We start from the raw sequence: 22,973 nt of genomic DNA on the forward strand, positions 1-22,973 counted from the left end.
CCCCTCCCGGCCTGTCCCCCCCTCGCCCATGAGCTGGCGGCGGCGGCTCGGCGCCATCGCCTGGGCGGCGGGTGAGCGCGGCGGGGTTGCGGGGCTCGGGGGCTCGGCTCGGAGGGACGCAGGCACAGCGGACCAAGGGCTGAGGGGGACCAAGGGTTAAAGAGCTGTAGTCGGCCACGGGCCTCTTCACAGGGGTCCTCGACTGAGAGATTTCAGCCGCCCCCCCTGAGCCCCTCGCAGGGGTCCTGGGTTTAGGGGCACTGGGACCCCTCGAAGGAGTCCTCGGCTATCGGGGACAAGGCGGCTCCGAGGCCACTCACAGTGACCCTCGTTTGACGGGGTCCCGGGTATTTAAGCCTCTCGCAGGGATCCTGGGCAGAGGGAGCCCTGCTGGCCTCGGGGTGATAGCATCAGGGTGCTGAGCCCCTGGCAAGGGTCATCTGCTGAGGGGGCCCTAGCCGTCTCTGGGGGTGCTGAGCCCCCTCATTGCCCCTCCAGGTGATTGCATGAGCTGCTCTTGCCTGTGCAGGATGGGTGTGGGACAGGCTCGAAGCTGTCCCGAGGCTGGTGGTGTCCCCATCCCAGCAGCCGCACCGGGCACTGTGCTGCTCGGTGTGGCGCGGAGGTGTCCCGGTGCCCAGTGGGGTAAACCAAACGAGGATTTGCATGCTGACGTGGTTGGGGTTTGTGGGTGGTGTGCGAGGCGAGACGGGGGTCGGATACCCGAAAGTAAAGTTCTGTGTGGTGAAACGCAGTGTATGAGGGGAGGAGATGGCAGAGTCGCACCCGTCTGAGCTTCGCATCTGCAGGCTTTAACTGGCTGGGTAAATTGCCTTCTCCCCTGTAAAGAGAGACTGAGAGCCCTGGGGCAGTTTAGTCTGGAGAAGAAAAGGCTGAGAGGGGATCTGATCAATGTCTATCAATAGCTGAGGGGTGGTTGTCAGGTTGAGGGGTCCAGGCTCTTCGGTGGTGCACAGTAATAAGACAACAATGGGTTCAAACTTGAACACAGAAGATTTCACCTCAACATGAGGAGAAACTTCTTTACAGTGAGGGTGACAGAGCCCTGGAGCAGGCTGCCCAGGGGGGTTGTGGAGTCTCCTTCTCTGGAGACTGTCCAACCCCACCTGGATGCATTCCTGTGCAGACTACCCTAAGTGATGCTGCTCTGGCAGGGGGGTTGGACCTGATGAGGTCCCTTCCAACCTCTGATATACTGTGAGACTGTGAAACCAGTTGATTGGTTAAATTGGTGCAGTTTTGTAGTAGGACATGGTCTTGGAGGGATGCCTGGACCCAGCTGATTTCTGCAGTGACCTTGAGCAAGTGGTTCTTGTTCCTCCTGCTGCATCACTGCTCCTTGCAAAGTGAGGAGTGTTAACCAGTGCAGCATCTAATTTGTGCTTTTGAAATAATTATTTCCAGGTAAAAGGTGGCAGAGTGATTGTGCAAGCTCTGGGCACAGCAGTAGGGATGCTTGGCTCCTGCTTTAGAATTCTCTTTATCTAAGCAACCTGCTGGCTGTTGGGGCAGCACCTCTGAGGCCGGCATGATCTCTGCATGCTGGGAAACTGCAGGTGAAGCCCTGGAGCTTTCACTCACCCATTCCCTGAGTGAATGAGGCTGCCCTGACAGGTTGTGGAGTCTCCTTCTCTGGAGTCTTTCAAGAGCCATCTGGATGTGTTCCTGTATGACCTGTGCTGGATTCTATGGCCCTGCTCTGGCAGGGGGGTTGAAGGTCCCTTCCAGCCCCTAACATCCTGTGATCCTATGGATCTGGGGCCGTTGCCTTTGGAGCAGCTGGTGCCATCGAGATGCTGAACATTTGCCTGCTCTCAGGCTATGTTAACCTTGGTTGTTTAATTGTAGCTGGCTTAGTTTTTCAGAAAGCATCACAAAATTTGGAAAGGTGGGAGTGGTGGCCTTATAAGGAACCTGCTAAAAATAGAGAATGGGATTTTAATCCTAATCCAGGAGACAATTCTTGGTGCTCCAGGGAAACTCTTTAATCCTCTTTTCTACTTTGTGAGAGGCCTCTACCTTCTCTGCAAAGCCTCTCTGCTAATCAGCATTAATTTTGTTTAACTCTTGTGATGTCTGTCCTTTGCTTTACTGGTTGAGTTCCTGCCTCCCAGGTAAAATCCAGGGTGAGTTTAGCAGACCCAGAAGTGTTGCTCACCCTGGTGATAACCTCCTGTGTGACCACCCCATCTTTGTGCAGCCCAGCAGGATCTATGTAGCTGTTTGTCTTCAGTCCCAGGTGTGGCACCTCCCTCAAAATGAGAGTTTTTACTTGGCCAGCTTGCTGCTTGACTCCAGCTTCCTGTGCCTTTAGTGATACATGGTGGTTGGGCTGGATCCAAAGCCATTTTAGGAGGTGAGAGACCCTCTGTGCTAGATATTGGCAGACTGCTTGCTCTGAAAATGCCAAAATCTGAGCAAGGCGGGGGGGTGGGGGGGGGGAAATGGGCTTCTGCTCAAAATAAAGATGTTCCTGCTGCAACAGCTTGAAGACATGCAGGTGCCTTACTGGGCTGGGGACTGAAGAGGAGATCTAAAAAGCCCCAAATCTGCCGGACTTGGTTTCTCAGGCTTGGTTTTTTTGTGCTTTACTTGTGGTTTTTGAGGGCTTCAGATTGCTGGAGGAAGAGGAGCTATGTTGGGCAGGGCTGGGGAAGTGGAGAAGCCCAGAGGGCAGGAGTATGGGAGTGCAGCCTGGCTTGTTCTTGGGAGCAATTCTTTGGGGTCAGGGCATGTGTTTACCAAATCTGATGCTGGAGGTGAGAACTTCTATGTAGGTTCTTCTCATATTTTGAGGCAGAGATCATCTCTGGTCACCCTTCCATTACATCTTCATCTTTGCCTCTCCACCCTCAGGGATCTGCCCCCAAAACCCTGCCCTGTGGTGGGTGCCTTCCAAAAATGCTCCATGGGAGCTGGATTTGCTCTGGCGTGGCAGAGATTCCCACTTTGCCAGATGGGTGTTTGCCATCTGCTGCCCACGAGAGCCCAGTCCTTCATCTGCCAGTGGAAATGGCCTTTTTTATTTTTCCCCCCTCTAAATTAAGTCTTGTTTTCCTCTTCACATTTCCAGCAAAAGAGGAGGGACATGTTTGGAGAGGAACCACCTGCAAGCCTTCTGGTTTATTTTTAGCCTGTTTGCCAAAGAAATGAGATCTGTTATCACAACCCACGTGGCTTTTCTCACTGTAGTTCTGAGTGTTTGGGGGGGAAAGGGTGTAAAGTAATGGAGAGCATCTCCATCATACTCTGGCACCTCAGCAGTGCTCTTTCAGGAAGAAGAGCACCACCAGCACCAGGGTGGCACAGACCTTGCAGGGTCCCACCATGGAGGTGCTGGGACATGCCATTTGGAGGCTTGGGTTTAGTTCTATGTGAGCAAGAGAAGAAGGAGGCAGGAGCTGTGCAGGCTTCAGTCTAAAGGAGAGGAACATTGCAGGAGGCTTGTGCCAGCAATAGTGTCACCAGCAGGACCAAGACAGGGATTGTCCCCCTGTACTGGGCACTGGTGAGGCCACACCTTGAATATTGGGTTGGGTTTGGGGCCCCTCACCACAAGCAGGACATTGAGGGGCTGGAGTGTGTCCAGAGAAAGGCAATGAAGCTGGTGAAGGGTCTGGAGAACAGGGCTGGGGAGGAGTGTCTGAGGAAGCTGAGGCTGTGTAGCCTGGAGAAGAGAAGGCTGAGGGGAGACCTTCTGGCTCTCTCCAGCTATCTGAAAGGAGTCTGAAGCCAGGTGGGGGTCAGTCTCTTCTCCCAGGTAACGAGTGATAGGACAAGAGGAAATGCCCTCAAGTTGTACCAGGGGAGGTTTAGGTTGGTTATTAGGAAAAATTTCTTCCCTGAAGGGGTTGTCAAGGCCTGTCCCAGGCTGCCCGGGGCAGTGGTGGAATCCCTGCCCTGGAGAGATTTAAAAGCCAGGGAGATGTGGTGCTGAGGGACATGGTTTAGTGGTGACCTGGCAGTGCTGGGCTAACAGTTGGACTTGATGATCTTAAAGGCTTCTTCCAAGCAAACCAATTCTGTGATTCCAGGGTGAAATCCTGGCTAAAGCCAAGGCTGAGGGATTTTGCAGAAGAGCTGCCTCAGCTGTGCAACTGTTGGGTAGTTGTTGGGTGTGTTGTGAGTTCAGCAGCATCATATTTTGGGTTTTATGTCTGATGTGCATGGATGTCATCTAAGAGCTCATCACCAGTTCTTGGTGTCTGTTGGTGCCATCCCTGTAGAAGGATGGTGAGCTGTAGACCTCCCAAGGCCATATCCAACTTGCAGAAGCTGGTGGTCTCACCCAGGAGGTACCCCAGGATGACAAGTTGTGTGCCTTTATGTGGTTGTCTGGAGGGGATGTGTGGCCTGTGAGGTGGTGTGCAGAGACAGAGACCCTTCAGCTCCTTGCCCAAGGCCAAGCACCCAGCAGTGAGGTCTGACTGTAGCTTTCCCAGCAAGAGAGCAGGAAGTGGAGGAGAAACCACCAGAGGAGATTAAAAACCAGTGAGTGCTTTTCATTGGCCATCTTAAAAGTGCATCTGGGTAATTAAGGCTTTGGCAGCTCACAAAGAGCCCAGCTGCTGCTGGCTGCCTCCTGTGTGAGCCTGTCTCTGCTGTGAGGAGCTGAGTTTTGGACCTTGGTGGGAAAGGAGTGAAAGCAGAAGGTAAGGAAGAATTGGAGCCTGCTCCCAGACAGTGCTTTGCCTGCTCCTCCTTCCTCTTCCTAGTCTAGGAATGAATGAAATGGTTGTGAGTGATTGGGCAGCTTCAAGTCCCTTGTTCCTGTCAGTGCCTGTGGAAGGGTGGCTGAAATGTTGAGGCAGGAGAAGTGGAAGCTCTTTTTTCCTCTAGCTGGGGTGTGTGTCCTGGCTAGGATCTGCAGGTAGGGGACAGGGACTTTTTCATCTGGAGCAGTTCTTGCTGGCACAGCCAGATCATGGTGGAGGGGAAGCTGTGGTGGTGACAGAATCTGTGTTGGCATTCAGACTTCATGCATGGGGACTTTTGGTGGAGGCCAGGGAAGCTGGTGTGTGATGAAGGAGCATCAGTTGGGAGCAGATGTGTTGGAAGAAGGGTGAGGAACTTTGTGTAGCTCCTCATTCTTTCCTGGAGTGTTTCACAAGCAATGGCCAGGGCTCAGCTGTTTAATTTTTGTGGGCAAGAGGCACTGGCAGGGGCAGAAGAGAAGGAGATGCTTTAACCCACCAAGCCCCCCCCTGCTTCCTTGCTGTGCACACTCAGGAGCATTTTGCTGGTGAGGAGGTGCAGGAGGGTGAGCTTTGCTCTTTTGGTATTGAACATTTAGCCAAACCCTGTGGTATTGGGAAATTATCAGAGCTGAAGAGTTAAGGGGAGCACAGGCCCCCAAAAGGACTTCCTAGAGTTTATTCAGCCCCATTGTGTTTTTCAGATGTTGAAGCCTAATCCAGCAGCATGGTGATATACACATGGGACTGGTCCTCAGGGAATCATAGACTGGTTTGGGTTGGAAGGTGCCTTTAAAGCTCACCTAGTCCAACCCCTCTGCACTCAGCAGGGACGTTGGCACCTAGAGCAGGTTGCTCAGAGCCCCAAACAACCTGAGCTGGAATGGTTCCAGGGATGGGGTTTCTACCGCCTCTCTGGGCAGCCTGGGCCACTGCATCACCATCCCCAGCATAAGAAATGTCTTCCTTCTCTCCAGTCTAAATCTCCCTCTTTTAGTGTAAACCCATCTCCCCTTGTCCTGTCACAGCAGGCCCTACTCACACATCTGTCCCCATCTTACCAGGCCCTTTAAGCACTGAAATGCAACCAGAAGCTCTCCCTGGAGCTTTCTCTTCTCCAGGCTGAACAACCCCAAATGGCTGATCTTGGTGGCTCTTACACCCACTGGAGCTGCTGCTGGCATCTACTCAGCCTTTGTGTATTAATACCTCATCATTTCTTGCAGGCTGGGATAAACTCTGCTCAGACAAGCAGAAAGCATCCCAGGGGAGCAGAGGGAAAGCTGCAGTGCTGCCTGATGAGTGCAGGGGGGATTTAGGGATAAGGAGGTCTCCAGCTCAGGGTCAGGGAGGCAGCCTGGCTGGATTAGCCTGCCCCACCATCCACAGCTGATTTTGTAAGAGGCAGCATTTGGCTTAATGCTGTTTAAAAAGTGATTTGTAAGGTCAGGGTGACATTGCTATGATCTAATTTAAAATGGAAAGGCATTACAGTGCCTATCAGCTGATTGCTCCTCAGGTCACACCCAGCCCATCAGGTTAAAACTGAAAAGACCCAAAAATTTCCAGGGGCTTTATTTGTTCCAGAAAGTCATTGTATTAGGTGGAGGGGAAAAGGGCTTGTTTGATTTGTCCCTCTTTCTTCATCACCTCTGGTGCAGAAGCTGCTGAATTGCTGTTGATGGATTTTCATCTTTCTTCACGTGTTGATAATTGACCTCTTTTCCTCCCCAGAGAGGCAGGCACAGGAAGACACCCATAGCTGGCAGCAGGGGTTGGTCTCTATGACCTTTAGAGGTCCCTTCCAACCCCTACCATTCTATGATTTTTTTCACTCTGGCTGGCTGCAACAAGGTCTGTGTGTTTTCAGGCTGCCTTATTTTTTTGTTTGTTTTCTGTAACGGGACCCAAACTTTTCTTTCTTGCCATGAGACAGCTTCAGCTGGAGTTTTCCTGGAGCTCCAGGCGAAATGGAAACAACAACCCAAAGCGTGTTTGTATCTTAGATAACCCCAAAGCCTCACAGGAGTGGTCTGCTGGAGGACACACTGAGCTTCTGCTCTAGGTTTCAGCACTGTGTCTATTTAGGTTAAAAACTTTGAGTGTGGATGTTTATCCCTGCACTGATAGGAAACATTTAACTGTCCACCACAGGCTTCTAGTTTGTACTTGTTAGGATGTAAATGGGCAACATAAGTGGTGTGGGGATCTCTTGGGCATCCCTCATTCAGAGCTGCTTGAGTGTAACACTGGCTGATTTCTGCCCTTTTTCCTTGCCAGTGTCTCCTGTAAACCCTCTCCCCATGCAAAGGAAGCAGCTGTGACTGTATCTGTCAGTAAGAACAAGTATTAAGGAGGCATTGCCCCGTGTGTGGGGGCGTCCCACGATGCATCAGAACTGCCTTGAGTAACCCCAGGTTAGTGGCAGCTGGACCCAGTCTCCTCTTAGGTGCATTTAACCTCAGTCCCTTGGGAACAAGTGTTCACACTGCAGCCTTTATCTGTCTGAGGTATTTGTTCCCCAGCTAAAAATCAGGGCCAGCAGCAAGGCAAGGTGGAGCTGTCCTGCTGCATCGCTGCTGGCCTCTGCTGTCTGCTTTCCAAAATGGTATCCAAGTGCTCAGAGCTCCCAGCCTGGATCTTCTGCAGCAGCACGGAGCTGGCAGCTCCCACTGGCTGCAGCAAATTTGCTGGTTTAATAGTTCTTTAGATTTCCTGCCATTTTCTGCTCTCCCAGTTACCTCCTATCAGCTCCAGGCTTGTGGTCTATCACCATTTCAGATTTGCCTGCAGAAGTCCATACCCAAGGGTGAAGGTTATACACTGTTCTGTGGGGCTGAGCACCTCTGGGGATCCACAGCTGTGGTTTTTCATGGATGTTTCTAACCAGGATGGTTTTTTTTGTCTTTCCAGCCATGCAAGGACCAAGACCAGTGGTTCTGAGTGGCCCATCAGGTGCAGGCAAGAGCACTTTATTAAAGAAATTGCTTAAAGATTATGAGAACATCTTTGGCTTCAGTGTCTCCCGTGAGTACCTCTGGGTCTCTGTGGAAGGGCTGTGGAGGAGCTCAGGGCTGAGACCCCCAGAGTCAGCTTCTGTAGCTGTGTTCATGTTCCAAATGCATCTTCTGTGCCTTGTCTGTGTCCTTGTCTGGCTGTGGGCTCTTTGGGATGCTGAAGTAAGTCAGGACACCTTTTACTACTGGCACTGAGTGGCAAGGCTAAGAGTTGTCAGGAGCAGCTCCTTTTCAGGCCTGGTGACTCCTCACCCTTCTAAACACAGCTCAGAGAGGTGATGAGATTTTGCTGAGTGATCCTTGACTCTGAAAGTTACAAAATCCTCCCACACCTGTGCTTCAGAAGCTGATTCTTTCCACCCACCTGCAGAAGCTGGGGGGGATTTTAACAGCCCAGGGGCTGAACAGCAGAGCCTCATTTAAAACTAAAAGTTTTGTGAAGGCCAGCTCACTACCAGCTCAGTCAGTGGAACAGTTCACCCCATCACCTGGTTAGGTTCCTTCTCCTGCCAAAGCTCTGGTGGTTTCATGGCTTCTTTTTTTTTTTTTTTTTTTTTTTTGATGTTGGTCACTTAAGTGATGACCAACATTTTTTATTATTTTTTCCTATCTGAGGCTGTTCCCTGTAATGTGAAAACAACCCCTGACTAGCCACTCACACCTGTCTGCAGTGCTGAACCCCTCCTGCATCACAACACAGTAAGCACAGAGCATTTTCTGGCCTGTTGCAGCACTGTTTTTTTTTTTTTTTTAACTTGAGTGACACCTTAAAGATTACCCTCAAAGTGTGGGTTGTGTCCACAGCTTGCTCACCTGATTTTCCCTAGAGTTCTGCAAGGTTTTTAAGTAGGTTGCCAAAGTGATTTTGCTGTCACAGAATCCCAGCTTGGAAGGGACCTCTCATCCAGTCCAGCCCAGCTGCTAAAGCAGGGTCACCCACAGCAGCTTGCCCAGGATCACAGTGGCCCTCAGGGAGGTTTGGAATCTCTCCAGAGGAGGCTCCACAAACCCCTCTGAGCAGTCTGGGCCATGGCTTCAGCATCCTCACACCAAAGAATTTTTTCCTCATGTTCAGCTGAACCTCCTTGATTCCAGTTTGTGTCATTGCCCTTTGTCCTATTGCTGGGCACCACTGACAAGAGTCTGGCCTCATCCTCTTGCCCCCCACCCTTTAGCTCTTGCTGAGCATTGAGAAGATTCCCCTCTCAGGCTCCTCTTCTCCAGGCTAAACAGCCCCAGGTCTCTCAGCCTCTCCTTGTAAGCTGTCCTAACACTTGGGATACTGCAGATGAAATCCTTGTGTTGAGCTCTGGGAGATCCAGATGTGTTTCACCATGATAACAAATAGTGGGTGTTAAAAATGTAATGAAACAAAACTATCTTTCCTTCTGTGTTGTTCCATCCTGTGCTCTCAATTCAACTGAATCTCTCATCTCACTCCAAACTAAATCTTAACTATTTCCCTCAAGATTTCATCTTGGTAGATGTTTATTTTGCTACACCTGTACAGACCACTTGGCAGTTGGTGCTCTATAAAAGCTTACAGGTGATCAGAGCCTTGTGTTGGGTTAACTCCTGGTCCTAAGTAAAATAATCAGTGTTAACCCTCCATGGGCACCATCAGGCCCTTCTTGGAATGCAGAGCTTCTGCTGAAAATAATCCTAATGGGAACAATTTCCAGCAGGGTCCCAAGGTTTTATCCACCAAAAGAATATCAAAGGCATTAATTCTCCTGCCTTGTGGAGGGATTTGTCCTTAAGTCTGTAGGTGCTGCCACAACCTTTTAAAATGAAGACCTCAGTGAAGTAGGGCAGCTCTGATTCCCCTGATGGAGGCAGAGGTTTGAGTAACAGCTCTAGGATTACACAGGAAAGCTGTAGCAGAGCTGGAAACTGAGCCCAGCCTCCACGCTGGCTGCTTAGCCCCTAACAATCCTCACTGATTGTGCCCAGGTTATTTAGGACTCTTGGCTGGCTATCTTTAGTCCGTGTCCAGGGCTAAACTCCAGCAGTTGCTTTATCACCCAGTGACCCCTCCCTAGCAGAGAAAGGATCAGGAAGAGGAGAGCAGACCCATGGGCTGAACTGAAAATGGGTTTAATGAAACAACACAACTGTTACTAATATAAAGGATACCAAATTATATTCAGCCCAGTGAAGGTTCACAATAAATGGGGAATAGGAGTAAGGGAAGGACTGGGGGCAGAGGAAGAAGGGAGCTCAAGCAGGAGGCTCCTCTTCTTCCACAGACTTCCCCCTTTACACTGAGCATAATGTCTCTGGTCTGGGATACACCTCTAGCCAGCTTGGGTCATTGTCCTGGCCAGCTCCAAACTGCCAAGGACCTGCAGCCATGTCTGGCCTGGGATTCTGTCCCAGCAAAACCAGGCTGGGCCTCCCATGTTGTTGTGTTACACTGCCCAATTCCTGAAGCTTGGATTGCTTTAAATAGATCATAGATGATCAATTTACTCCTTGATCGGGTTCATCTACTCTGTCTGTGGGTTTAGTTCTTTGATACCTTGAAAATTTACAAGGATTTGGTTTGGTTTGGTTTTTTTTTTTTTTCTTCACAGATACCACAAGGCAGCCAAGACCTGGAGAAGTAAATGGCAAAGGTGAGTGTGCTACAGCTGGGCCTGTCCCCTCACACTCAGCAAATAATTCCTCTGACCATCACTTTTTATGAAAGTGCCTGCACAGATCCCTCCAGCAGATAAGTCACAGAATCACAGAACTGTTTGGGTTGGAAAGAACCTTAAAGGATCATCTAGTTCCAATCCCCTGCCTTGGGCAAGGGCATTCCCTAACAGACCAGGTTGCTCAGGGCCCCATCTACAACTTCTCTGGGCAACCTGTTCCAGAGCCTTACCACCTGCAAAGGAAATCATTCCTTCCTCATATCTAATTCTGTGTTTATTGGGTTCATTTCCTTAGGCACATGTTCAGTGATGATATATTTGAGAGTGTAGGTGTGTTTTAAATCCACAAACACACTTCTGCTCTTCATCTCAGTGGCAATGAGACTGTAGCCATCTACAGCTGTTGTGCAGCATGTGCCATGGAGAAGAGAATGAAGAGGGATGGACCTTGGCAGAACAAAATTCAGCTAAGTAGTGAAATGTTAGCAGGGGCAGAGCACATGCTGCCAGTTTTCTTTTTCTAGACACCATCTCTGTGACCTGCTGGCTGAGGTTTTCAGAGCAGGACTCACCCTGGTCCATATTTGGGCAGTGAGTGGCTTGGTTTTTTTCTGAGGTAGCTCTGGTGAGATCCCTCAAAAATGCCCCTGGCTATGGGAAAAGCAACTGCTTAGTGAGATGTCTTTATCTGTCTTAATAGCTTGTGCCCAGCTGCTCTGCTCTTCTCTTTTCTGGTTTGTGTATTTCAGAGAGAACCAAATGAGGTTTGTTCTTAATTTCCTCTGGCAGGTTTCAGTCTGAATTGAAAGGGAGGAAATTTTGCAAGATAGAGAAACATTGCTTTTTAATTTGATTTTTGATGTTCCCTTTTATCTCCCTTTGTCCCATTCTAGTCTTTCATCACAAACACTTTCAAATGAAGGGCCCTGGCAGTCCTGCTGCAGTGTTTTCCACACCTGTGGGAATGGGGAGGAGGGGGAGTTTCCACTGCAGCAGAAAGGGGAAAGGGCATGAAAAAGGGGGTGCAGCAGCTTTGTAGCCACACAAAAAGCACCAAAAGATTTTGAGCAGGTATCTGGACAGTTGGTGTGGAGAGAGGATGTGATGGGTAGGAATTAGGAAGGAGATAATCTGCAGTCTGACAGCATTCTCCAAAGTGGATTTTAAGTTGTTTGTCACTAACTTCCTTCATGGGTAACATTTTGACGACAAACTTTACCTTCAAAACTGTTAATTTCTGGGTGGCTTTCCTGTGTTGCTTCTCCAGATTATCACTTTGTATCCAGAGAGGAAATGCAGAAAGAAATTGATGCTGGTGAATTCATTGAGCATGCAGAGTTCTCTGGAAACATGTATGGGACAAGGTAGGTGGTTCAGGTGCTGTCACTGCTCAACTCCAGTGGTGCTGGGCAGCTAAGAGGGTGGTGAAGGGAACAATATTTTAACTTAGCTACATTATTTTCCCCCAAACACACAGGTTCTCCTTATTTTTGATAGTGGGGTCCTTCACAGCTTTATTAAGACAGCAAAAATAATAAGTGATTGGACAAGAGGAGATGGTCTCAGGTGGTACCACGGGAGGTTTAGGTTGGACATGAGGAACAATTTCTTCCCCAAAAGGTTGTTAAGCCCTGTATCAGGCTGCCCAGGGCAGTGGTGAAGTCCCCATCCCTGGAGGGACTGAAAAGCCATGGAGATACAGTGCTGAGGGCCATGGTTTAGTGGTGACCTGGCAGTGCTGGGTTAAGGGTTGGATTTGATCTTAGAGGTCTCTTCCAACCTGTCATTCTGTTCTGTCACTGTCTCAGGCTGCTCCATTGCTCATCCAGGTTTTGCCAGCCTCTCTAGGAGGAGACAGCAGGTCCCCACTCCAGCCTTGGGGAAGGAAATGATAGCAAGAGCAGAGCAGACTCTGTCCATCTCTGCCGGGGTTTGGGTGCAGAGGAGCCCTGTGAGCTGTAGACCTGCTGTTGAGGGGGACACCCCCAAACCTCCCCTGCTCTGACTGGGTGCTCTGACCCCTTCCCTCTCTCCTCTGTCCCCAGTAAAGGTGCAGTGCAGGCTGTTCAGGCCCAGAACCAGATCTGTGTCCTTGACATCGACATCCAGGGTGTGAAGAACATCAAGAAGACTGAGCTGAACCCCATCTACATCTCCGTGCAGCCCCCATCCATAGCCATCTTGGTGAGCGCTGCCTTCCTTTGCCGTTAGGCACTTAGAGGTAATCAGCACCTTGCTCTCAAGCCACAGGGCTTCCTCCTTCACCCATCTCTGTGTTTTGGAGGGATGTAGAATACGTGGAGAGGACATTTCTGAGTGCACTGTGACCTCCAGCTCCCCAGCCTCTGAGTCCCAGGGTTAAATCCTCCTGTGCTATGGTTTTTGAGTCCTTCCTGTATGGTTTTCATGCCTTGTGTTCTCCCACGTTGGGTTATGGACAGCTTTTAAATGCAGCAGTTGTGCTGAATGCTGGGGAGAGAAGATCTTTGTGCTGAGATTTACCTCCAGGAACTGAAGTTTGAGCAGGGGAAGCTGGTTCCCTGCAGCACCAGAAGTCCTATACCCACCAAGGTCTTAGGGGGCCTGCGTAATGATTGCAGTGTGCCTCTCACCAGTGGAAATCACTGTCGTGGTTCAGAGAGGGATGTGGACTTGCTAAAGGAGTACAAAGTGAAGGCCACAACTCTTGCTCTCAGGAGATCAGGCAGTCTGGTTTCTTGAGTTTGTGGAGTAGGAAACCAGCAGCACCAGACACCATAGCCCAGCAGAGATCGTGTCTCCCAGCACTACCTGCAAACAAAAACAAAGCAAAAAACCCACCAAAACCCCCCATCAACCAAGCAAAAACCCACCAACCCCCCCATCAACCAAGCAAAAACCCACCAACCCCCCCATCAACCAAGCAAAAACCCACCAACCCCCCCATCAACCAAGCAAAAACCCACCAACCCCCCCATCAACCAAGCAAAAACCCACCAACCCCCCCACCAACCAAGCAAAAACCCACCAACCCCCCACCAACCAAGCAAAAACCCACCAACCCCCCCATCAACCAAGCAAAAACCCACCAACCCCCCCATCAACCAAGCAAAAACCCACCAACCCCCCCATCAACCAAGCAAAAACCCACCAACCCCCCCATCAACCAAGCAAAAACCCACCAACCCCCCCATCAACCAAGCAAAAACCCACCAACCCCCCCACCAACCAAGCAAAAGGGAATAAAAGGAGACTGGGAACCAGAGCCCTGGATTGGGAGATCTTGAGCCCAAACTGAGCTTGGCCACTGGTTCGCTCTGGGCTGTAAGTGATCCCCCTCATCCTTTGCAGAGCATTGCTTCACAAGCCCTTGGTGGCCAGCAGCAGCAAATGGCAGACAGCACTGGGGTAGGGGGGTGGCTTCTGCTGGCAGCATTTGGAGTTTGCATCTTTGGAATGTGTTTGTCCTTGGCTTCAGGAAAAAAGACTCCGTGACCGAAAGACTGAGACAGAAGAAAGTTTACAGAAACGTTTGACTGCAGCTCGTGTGGACTTGGAGCTTAGTAAGTCCAGGGACCTTTGAGAGGTGTGCACACTGGGAGGGTATGTGCTGGGGATCTAACAGCCAGTTTGGGGTGAAAAATTGGCATGAATGTTTTGGGTCACAACATTTAGGAGCTGGTTTTTTGCATGAAAGATTTGGATAGCAACAATCTCGTGCAGTGCTCCAGGCTTGGGGAACAGTGGGTGGAAAGCTGCCCAGCAGAGAAAGATCTGGGGGTGTTGATTGACAGCCAGCTGAAGATGAGCCAGGGTGTGCCCAGGTTGCCAAGCAGGCTACCAGCATCCTGGCTTGCATCAACAATAGTGTGGCCAGCAGGTCCAGGGCAGGGATTGTCCCCCTGTACTTAGCACCGGTGAGGTCACCACACCTTGATTGCTGGGTTCAGTTTTGGCTCCCTCACTCCAAGAAAGACATTGATGGGCTGGAATGTGTCCAGAGAAGGGCAAGGAAGCTGGTGAAGGGTCTGGAGAACAGGCCTGGTGGGGAGCTGCTGAGGGACATGGGGTTGTTCAGCCTGAAGAAAAGGACGCTGAGGGGAGACCTTCTGGTTTTCCCTTTAAAGGAAGATGTAGCTTAGTAGGAGTTGGTATCCTCTCCCAAGAAACAAGTGATGGGACAAGAGGAAATGGCCTCAAGTTGTTCTACAGCAGGTTTAAATTGGGCATTAGGAAAAATTTCTTCTCAGGATTGTAAAGACTTGGACCAGGCTGCCCAGGAGGAGTTTCAAAGCCATGTAGATGTGGTGCTGAGGGACATGGTTTAGTGGTGTCTTGTCAGTGCTGGGTTAATGGTTGGACTTGATAATCTTAAAGGCCTTTTTCAGCCTGAAAGATTCCAGTTGACATTCTCCAAGGAGTGCTGGTAGGGCTGGGCCATGAGCTGAGTTAGATCTGAGCACCAAACTGCATCATTTACTGTTTGTGGTAAATGGTTGGCAGAGAAGAGCATTAGCAGTGGCTGAAGTAATAATACTGAAATGTTCCAGGTCACAGATGAGAGATGACATGGAAGAAATGTTCTCCTCTAATTCCTCTGTTCTCTCCTTCGCCAGGTAAAGAGCCTGGCCTGTTTGACTTGGTCATCATTAATGATGACTTAGAAAAAGCCTATTCTGAATTGAAGGAGGTACTCCTGGAGGTGAGTCCTTGGGGGCTTTTCTGCCTCACAGCCCAGGCAGGCCTGACCTCTGGGCTGAGCAGGTGAGGGGCTGTCTATAGGAAGCCACTGAAATGTGACCCCATACCCACACTCAGTCTGGTTTGAGCTGCTAAGTTTTGTAGTTGAGCACAGATGCTGTGTGAATGATGATGGAGCAGTGACCTAAGAGTGGGAAACAGATCTCTGTGAGGAGGAAAGGCTGAGAGACCCTGGGGGTGTTGAGACTGGAGAAGAGCAGCCCCAGAGGGGATCTGATCAATGCTCCAGGGGTTCTGGAGCCTCTGCTACAGGAAGGGTCTGGATGTGTTGGAACATGCCCAGAGAAGGGCCACGAGGATGAGCAGAGGGCTGGAGCTGCTCTCCTGTGGAGACAGACTGAGAGAGTTGGGATTGTAGAGCCTGGAGAAGAAAGGCTCTGAGGAGACCTTCTTGTATCTGAAGGATACAAGTATCCTTCCAGTATCTGAAGGGGGCTAAAGAAAGCTGGGGAGGGACTTCTTAGGGTGTCAGGGAGTGATAGGACCTCTAGAGAGGTTCCATCCCCACCTGGACATTGTGATCCTGGGCAAGCTGCTGTGGGTGACCCTCCTTTAGCTGAGGGTTGGACTATATGATCTCCAGAGGTCCTTCCAACCCCCACCAGTCTGGGATTGTGTAATCCAGCATGATACTATACTGGGTAAGGAACAAAATAAACAGTGTGGAAGAGATGTGCTATTTTTGAAGAGCCTCCAAGTCAAACCTTGCCTTGTCCCTGAAGGCTGATCTCTAAACTCTGAGCTCGGTGCTGTGCAGCTTGGCTGAGGAGATGATCACTTGTGGTCTCCAGAGCCATGAAACTAGGAGTTGTTCCCAAAGAGTAGCAGGTGCTCACTTGTTTTCCTGATCTCCTTGCAGGAAATCCAGAAGACCCAAGAATCCAGGAAGTCCTGAGCTGAGGCTGCTTGGACATTTTAACTTTGCACATCATTCCCAAAGCACGTTGCACCCTTTTATTCCGAGAGACATTCCCTCTAGCCTGAGCCTCCTCCCACGTTGTTCTAGGATGTTTCTATTAAAAAGAAAGAAAACCAAACATGGCCACAGCTGTGTTTCTGTTCTCCACATGCTCAGCACAGGCTCTCCCAGGTTTGTTCCTCAGGCAGATGCTTGGGAAGTGGCCACATGGCATCTGCTGCCCGAGGGCAGAGATGTCCCCTGGGGCTGTAGGGGAGCTGTCAGGCTCAGGAGGTGCACAGATTTCCACCTGCAGACAGCATCTTCCATCTTGTCACAAATATTGGCACCTTCTTGCTCCTTCTGGTTCCTGCTTCCTTTTGCAGATCTGGCTGCAGCTCCTTGGGGTGTTTCTATTGCCCTTGGCCTCTCTGGTGGTGTCTAGTGTGGCCTTTGTGAGCAGATGAGTTTATTTGGTAAGCCTTGAGGAGAAGGTGGCATGGTGGCAGGATGTGAGCTATCCACTGCCTTTTTCCGCTGGAGCAGTATTTGAGTTTCTCCTCCTCAGCCACTGCTGGCAGCAGTCTTGTCATTCAGCTGTACTTCTTGTTCCACTTCAGTTTAGGTGGATTTTTAGATGCTCTGATACCTACACGTTGAGGGAGAAAAAATTTCCTTCCCAAGCTCTGCAGCCTTCTTGATTGCTAAGCTTGAGGGCAGCAATAAATTCCTCTTCCTGGGACAGAGCCATCTGATCCTGCCACTGTTCCTCGGCCTGGTCTCTGGCTTGAGAGGTGGAGAGCTTCCAGCTCTGTCCCCACACCCAAACCCAAATCAAGCTGGTGTCGTGCAGACCATGAACAGCTGGATCATGAAGTGCCAGGCTGTGGTGTTTTGGGACAGGCTCCCTAGGGAGTGGTTCCATCCCCATCCATGGAGGTGTTTCAAGGATGCAGAGATGTGGTGCTAAGGGATGTGGTCTAGCAGCTTACCAGTGGAGTTAGAGGATGGTTGGATCTGATATTAAAGGTCTCTTCCAACCTAAAGGATTCTGTGATTCCATGATTTTTCTCTCCAAAACCACATCTCACCAGGCCAGGCTTGTACCTTACACTCAGCTCTTGGATTTCCTACTCTTCCTATCCCATCTCTCTACTTTACCCAGCAGCTCTGCTCCAACAAGCTTAGTCCCTTTCAGTCCATGTCACCACCACCCAATCTATCAAGCTACACCCTCTGTGTTGTGGACACCAGCAAGCAGAACCAGACCTAAGCAACACTTTCAGCACCACAGTTTGATGATTATGTTGATCACTGACCTCCCTTGGGCTGTTTTCAATGTCTCTTTCCTAGATAAGACTCTGAAATCATTTATGTTGCCATGAGTTCCACGTTGGGAGGTTCTCATTTTGGTTAAACCACCAGGAAAAGGTGTTTTGGAATGGTAAAGGTTGCCCAGAGAGGTGGTGGAGTGACTTGGGCAGGGCAGGCACTTCCAGCCCAGAAAGCCAATCCCATCCTGGGCTGCATCAAGAGAAACATAGCCAGCAGGGCAGGGGAGGTGATTCTCCCCCTCTAGGCTGCTCTCATGAGACCTCACCTGGAGTACTGTCAGCAGCTGGACCTCTAAAGATCTTCTCCAACCTAAACAATTCTGTGAATGCTCCCCAGGAACGTTTCTGGATGTGTAGTCGCTTCCCAGCACCGGGCATTCCCCATCCCGCAGGGGTGAAGCTCTGTGCCCAGGCTCATCCGCGGGTGCTGAGTGACATCTCTGCTGTGACTCGGGGGGCTCGGCCGCGCTGTGCGGGACACGTTTGCAGTGGGGACACCTCCCCTCTAGGTGGCACAAGTGACAGGAGGAACGCGCAGAGCTTGGCCGCCCTGGAGCTGCACAACGCCGAGGCGCAGGACACGCTGCTGACCTCGGTCTGGTGGTCTCCTGCCACCGCGTGGGACCCGTGGTGCTGTCACCAGATGGAAGTGCCCAGCTGCTGCCTGCTCAACCCTCCTGCCGACACCCCAAGACCTCGTGTGGCTGCCAGCCCCCAGCCCAGCCTCCAGGAGAGGTGAGTTTGACCTGGGAAAGGGGAAGGGACAATGCATCAGCCGTGTGACAGCACTGCCAGCACCTGGAAAGCGAGGGGGGAAAAAGGTTGTTTAGATCATTTGTGTCCCTTTTCCCTGGTGGGAACAGAGAAAGGAGTCCTGAAGAGCCTGCCCTGGTTGGGTGACCTGCTTTGAGCGGGCTGCTGGAGTGCAGTGCTGAGTGCCTGCTGCCCAGCGCCGATGCCTGCTGACCCTCAGCCGACCCTCGGCTGACCACAGCTGGTGCAGGGACTGGGAGCAGGTTGCTGGAGCCAGGCTGCTCACCAAGGGGTGACAATGGCTGTTGAGCATCTTCCCTGAGGTGTTTGTGGGTGCTTCGGTGCTTGGGAGGGACCGTGCTGCCCATCAAATGTCATCACTGGGTGGGGGAAGGCACCTGTTGAGAGGCTGAGGCTCCCCACAGTGCACCCTCAAAAAGTGGGGCATTTACTCCAGGAACTGCATCTGCAAAGAGAAATCCCTTTGTGCATCCCTGTTTTCTGTACTGGCTCGTTAGGGATGCAGCCATCCCTGTATCCCTGGGGCATGCAGGGACTGTGCTCAGCATTGTGGCTGTGGCAGCCACCACATTTAGGGTCCTGCATGACCACAAATGGTGTCTGCATGTAGGGATGGGATCAAGGGATCATGGCAAAGTGGGGGTGCAGGAGTCTTCCTGCCCAGGGATTTTCTGTGCTTAAGGTGCTGATCCTGGGGGACCTGATTTCCCATCTAGGAGATCTTCCAGGCAGGATGATGCCAGATATGCCAACCAACAGGTTTGGGGTGTTCTGGGGGGAAGGGTGGGTGAGAGGAAGCGTGAGAAGGAGCTAGAGCTGTCAAGTGTGGGTTTATTTAGCTGTCCCAAAAATGGCCCCATGGGGATGGATTTCTCCCCCTGAGCATGGCTGTGACTCCAGCTGAGGTGTTGGTTGCTCCACTCTGGGGTACCCCCAAGTGAAGGGATGGGTTTGCTCCTGTTGCTTACAGGAATGTCAGGAAAAGGGAGGATTGTTGTTGTTGGTTTGGGAGATTTTTTTTTCCCCCACTGTTTCATCAGACTGGGATAGAATCAGACAGATTTCAGCTTCTTTCAGCTCCATGAGATGCTTAGGGAAGCGTGGCAGCACTTCAGCCTCCATCCCTGCAGGAGGAGGATGCTGAGGGGGGAATGCTCATCCTCATGAGAAGGGTGGGTCAGATGGTATCAGGAGCTGTGCCAGGGAAAAGCTGGGATAAAATCTGCCCTAGGGGCTGTCCCCAGCTGGAGCTGAGGCTGCTTTGGAGCTGATGCCAAGAAAGGTAAAATGCATCCCTTCAAGGGATAAAAATAAATACCCCTTCAAGGGGCAAACATGGGGTTGGTGGTGGCTTTAGATGCAGAGGTGACCTCAGCTTTGACCCAAGGACACAGAGCTGCTGCCTGGGAAGGACATCAAGCAAGGATGCATGAAGGTAGGGAATCCCCAAAGCCAGTGCCCAGATCACAGAATCACAGAATGGTGAGGGGTTGGAAAGGACCTCTGGGGATGGAGTCCAACCCCCCTGCCAAGGCAGATGCACCTAGAGAAGGTCACACAGCAACAAGTTCAGGCAGGTTTTGAATGTCTCCAGAGAAGGAGACTCCACCACCTCTCATCATCCTGGGAGAAGCCAAGAAAAGGCAGGAGCCACACTCCAGGGTAGCTTCAAGCAGCCACAATTCACCCAAAGCCCATCCATCTGTGGCTCCTTCCAGCATCACTGCTCCCATCCTGATGATCCCATGGTCCAGAGACTTGTCCTTGCTGTGGCTTTTCTTAGCATCTCAGTACTTTCGGAGCAGCCCTGATTTTTTTTTTTCATGCTTGCTTCCATGCAAAAAGGTACCAGAGGGCAGAGCCAGCCTGGGAAATAATTGGGTGGCTGAAGTATAAAATAAGCAACCAGGAAAAAAGCAGGACTAGTGGTGGCATCTTGATTGCTCTTTGGTGTCCAGCTCTGTGAACTTTGGGATTTAGCATCCTGAGTGTGAAAGTGTGATGGGACATGTTCGTGTGGTGCCTGAGGATGGCCTGTGCTGGGTAGAGCTGGGGCTGCAGCCACCTGAGTGCTGCCAGAAGTAGTTATCAGGGGAGAAAAACTTCATTGGAAGCCAACCTGGGCCCTTTGTATGTGTTTAGGACCTTCTGGAGAGGTTGTTCTGCACTCCAGTGGGGTTAGTGCTGCCTGACCTCAGCGTGCAGTGGGATCTGAAGCCACCAGGTCTCAGCCCTGCTGGGAAAACTCCTGATTTGGTCCACCAGTGCCTGCTGCTGCTCCCCAGCTCTACCACAGTGCAAAATCCTCTGGCATCTTACAAGCCACATATAAGTGGCTGCCTTCAGATGGGGATTGTGCCCACAGGAGCAGGAGGGGAGTGGGCGTGGTGGGCTGGAGATGGCTTTCCCTAGCTGTGGAATCCAACCACACTGGATTATGGGCTTGATTTTAAGGGAGCTGCAGTTGAGATTGCTTTTTTGCTGGGAAATGTGGTCCTTGCCTGGAGATGCTGATGCCCATGTGTAGCTGTAATGCTGAAGGACATGGTTTAGTGAACCTGGCAGTGCTGGGACAATGGTTTGGCTCAATGATCTTAAAGGTCTTTTCCAACCCAAACAATTCTATGATTCTATGCCCTTTTTGTGCTCTCCCACAGGACAGCCAGGTGACCACCACGTGCTGGCTGCTGCTGCCTCACACTGAGACAACACCACCCACACCAGGTAGGTTCCTTTAAGCCACAATAGCTAACAACCCTGGAGGGAGCTGACCCAACCTGTCAGTACTCCTTGGCCAAAACATTGCTCCTCTGGGCCTTGTTCTCCTTGCCCATGCTGCTGCTGGAAAGCAAGTTGTGGAGCAGGAGTGAGTTTTCTCTCCAGCATGGGGGACCAGGGAGCATCCCAACAGGATGAGATGCTTTAAGGTGCTTGGAGCTGGAGATGGATTAGAATTGTCAGGGTTGGAAGGGGCCTCGAGGATCATCCAGCTCCAACCCCCCTGCCATGGGCAGGGACACCTCACACTACAGCAGGTTGCTCACAGCCACATCCAGCCTGGCTGCAAAAACCTCCAGGCATGAGGCTTCCACCACCTCCCTGGGCAACCTGTGCCAGTGTCTCACCACCCTCATGGGGAAGAACTTCTTCCTAACATCCAGTCTGAATCTACCCATTTCTATTTTTGTTCTATTCCTCCACTCCCTATCACTCCTATCCTCCAATCCTATCACTCCCTGACACCCTCAAAAGTCCCTCCCCAATTTTCTTGTAGCCCTCTTCAGATACTGGAAGGCCACAAGAAGGTCTCCTTGGAGCCTTCTCTTCTCCAGACTGAACAATCCCAACTCACTCTGTCCTCATAGCAGAGGAGCTCCAGCTCTCTGCTCATCCTTGTGGCCCTTCTCTGAACACACTGCAGCACCTCCAGATCCTTCCTGTAACAGAGGCTCCAGAACTGGACACAGAGCTCCAGGTGAGGTCTCCCCAGAGTGGAGCAGAGGGGAAGAATCACCTCCCTTGACCTGCTGGTTGTGCTTCTCTTGATGCAGCCCGGGCTCTGGTTTGCTCTGTGATCAGCTCTGTGAGGATAAGAGCCACCCCAGCAGCCAGCCCAGGAGCTGGGATGTGCCTTCCTTGCTGAGTGCTGTATTTGGGTCAGCCTCATCGACCTGCTGTGCAACTGTGTCATCCCTGGAGAGCGCGGGACGCTGACCCGTGCGCCCGGCCGGGTGGCTTGCACCGTGACAAGCACCAGCTGGGCTGAAACACCACCCTCCTGGCTGCTTCTGCAGCTCAGCCCTGCTCCAAAAATCCAGCCCAGGCTTGGCTTTTCCTGACAAGAGCAGCTGTGACCCTGCTCGACCGTGGCTGCAGCCCTGTCGATAGCCAGAAGCCATCTGCAGTTCAGCTTGCGTGCGGCAGCCGCTGGTACAACCGGGCACACGCTGCAGCTCCCCACATCAGCTGTAGGAGCAGCTTCTAGTCACAGACACCAGCCAGGTAGCAAGGAAAGAAAACAGATGGCACTGTGATACACCTCTGGGCTCTTTGTTCTTCTTATCACTGAAATCCAGCCTGTGATTGCCCCTGTCCTGCCCCCCACGGTGGCAGAAAAGGAGCTTCACTGATGTTGGAGCAGTTTCTGGTGTTTCTAAAGACAGGTGAAAATCTTCCTTCATGCTTTCTCATCATCTTGGCTGCAGCAAACCTGCTGCCTCTCTGGTCCCTGGGTGCCTCTGAGTAGAGTTTGGCTCCCCTGTCTCTCCACCCACCTATTAATAGCTGTATTTATCAACAAGGACTTCCCTTCTCTCTTCTGAGAGATCAGACCCAACTCAGTCTCCTCTTGTGCATTGTATCTTCCAGCCCTGACCAGCTTGGTAGCCACCACAGGACCTTCTCCCTGTCCTCAGTGTGCTCCTCCACTGGATGCAGGTTTCAGATGCACAATCCCTGGAAGGGACCCCCCAGAGCACCCCTCTTTTAACACATTAACCCCCACACCTGTCTGGACGTGTTCCTGTGTGGCCTGCCCTAGGTGATCCTGCTTGGGTACTGGGTTGGACTGGATAACCTTCAGAGGTCTCTTCCAACCTCCACCATTCTGTGATTCTATGATCTCAGCCCAATCTTCCCATCCCTGATGTACTTGAACTAAGATCCTATTTCCTTTCTGTCTTGCGGGAACCTCACACCAGGCAATAGCATAACGGTGTTGGGAAGGCAAAACTGAGCTCTCTCCTGTTCCCCAGATCTGTTATCCCACCCTAGGGCCAGAAGAAAGCCTCCTGGTCCTCTCCAGTGGTGGGATCACAGCTCACAGGATATTAGGGGTTGGAAGGGACCTCCGA

General features: G+C 51.3%; 1 protein-coding gene across 1 annotated transcript; it reads left to right on the top strand.

The window, feature by feature from the left end:
- The first annotated feature begins 28 nt into the window (after positions 1 to 28).
- On the top strand, positions 29 to 16,114 carry GUK1 (guanylate kinase 1). Its single transcript, XM_054390160.1, has 8 exons — positions 29 to 71; positions 7,629 to 7,742; positions 10,309 to 10,350; positions 11,642 to 11,738; positions 12,420 to 12,558; positions 13,832 to 13,916; positions 14,970 to 15,055; positions 15,974 to 16,114. The coding sequence occupies exons 1-8, from the start codon at positions 29 to 31 to the stop codon at positions 16,007 to 16,009; spliced, it is 642 nt and encodes a 213-aa protein (XP_054246135.1). The 3' UTR covers positions 16,010 to 16,114.
- The last annotated feature ends 6,859 nt before the right edge of the window (positions 16,115 to 22,973 follow it).

Source organism: Indicator indicator, chromosome 20, assembly GCF_027791375.1.
Source record: "Indicator indicator isolate 239-I01 chromosome 20, UM_Iind_1.1, whole genome shotgun sequence".
In the NCBI taxonomy this organism is placed as follows: domain Eukaryota; kingdom Metazoa; phylum Chordata; class Aves; order Piciformes; family Indicatoridae; genus Indicator; species Indicator indicator.

Bases quoted from the DNA above. Each gene is read 5' to 3' on its own strand.
- GUK1 (XM_054390160.1), top strand. From the start codon at position 29: ATGAGCTGGCGGCGGCGGCTCGGCGCCATCGCCTGGGCGGCGG. The intron at 12,559-13,831 runs GTGAGCGCTGCC...CCTTGGCTTCAG, and splicing joins CCCCATCCATAGCCATCTTG to GAAAAAAGACTCCGTGACCG. The intron at 13,917-14,969 runs GTAAGTCCAGGG...CTCCTTCGCCAG, and splicing joins TCGTGTGGACTTGGAGCTTA to GTAAAGAGCCTGGCCTGTTT.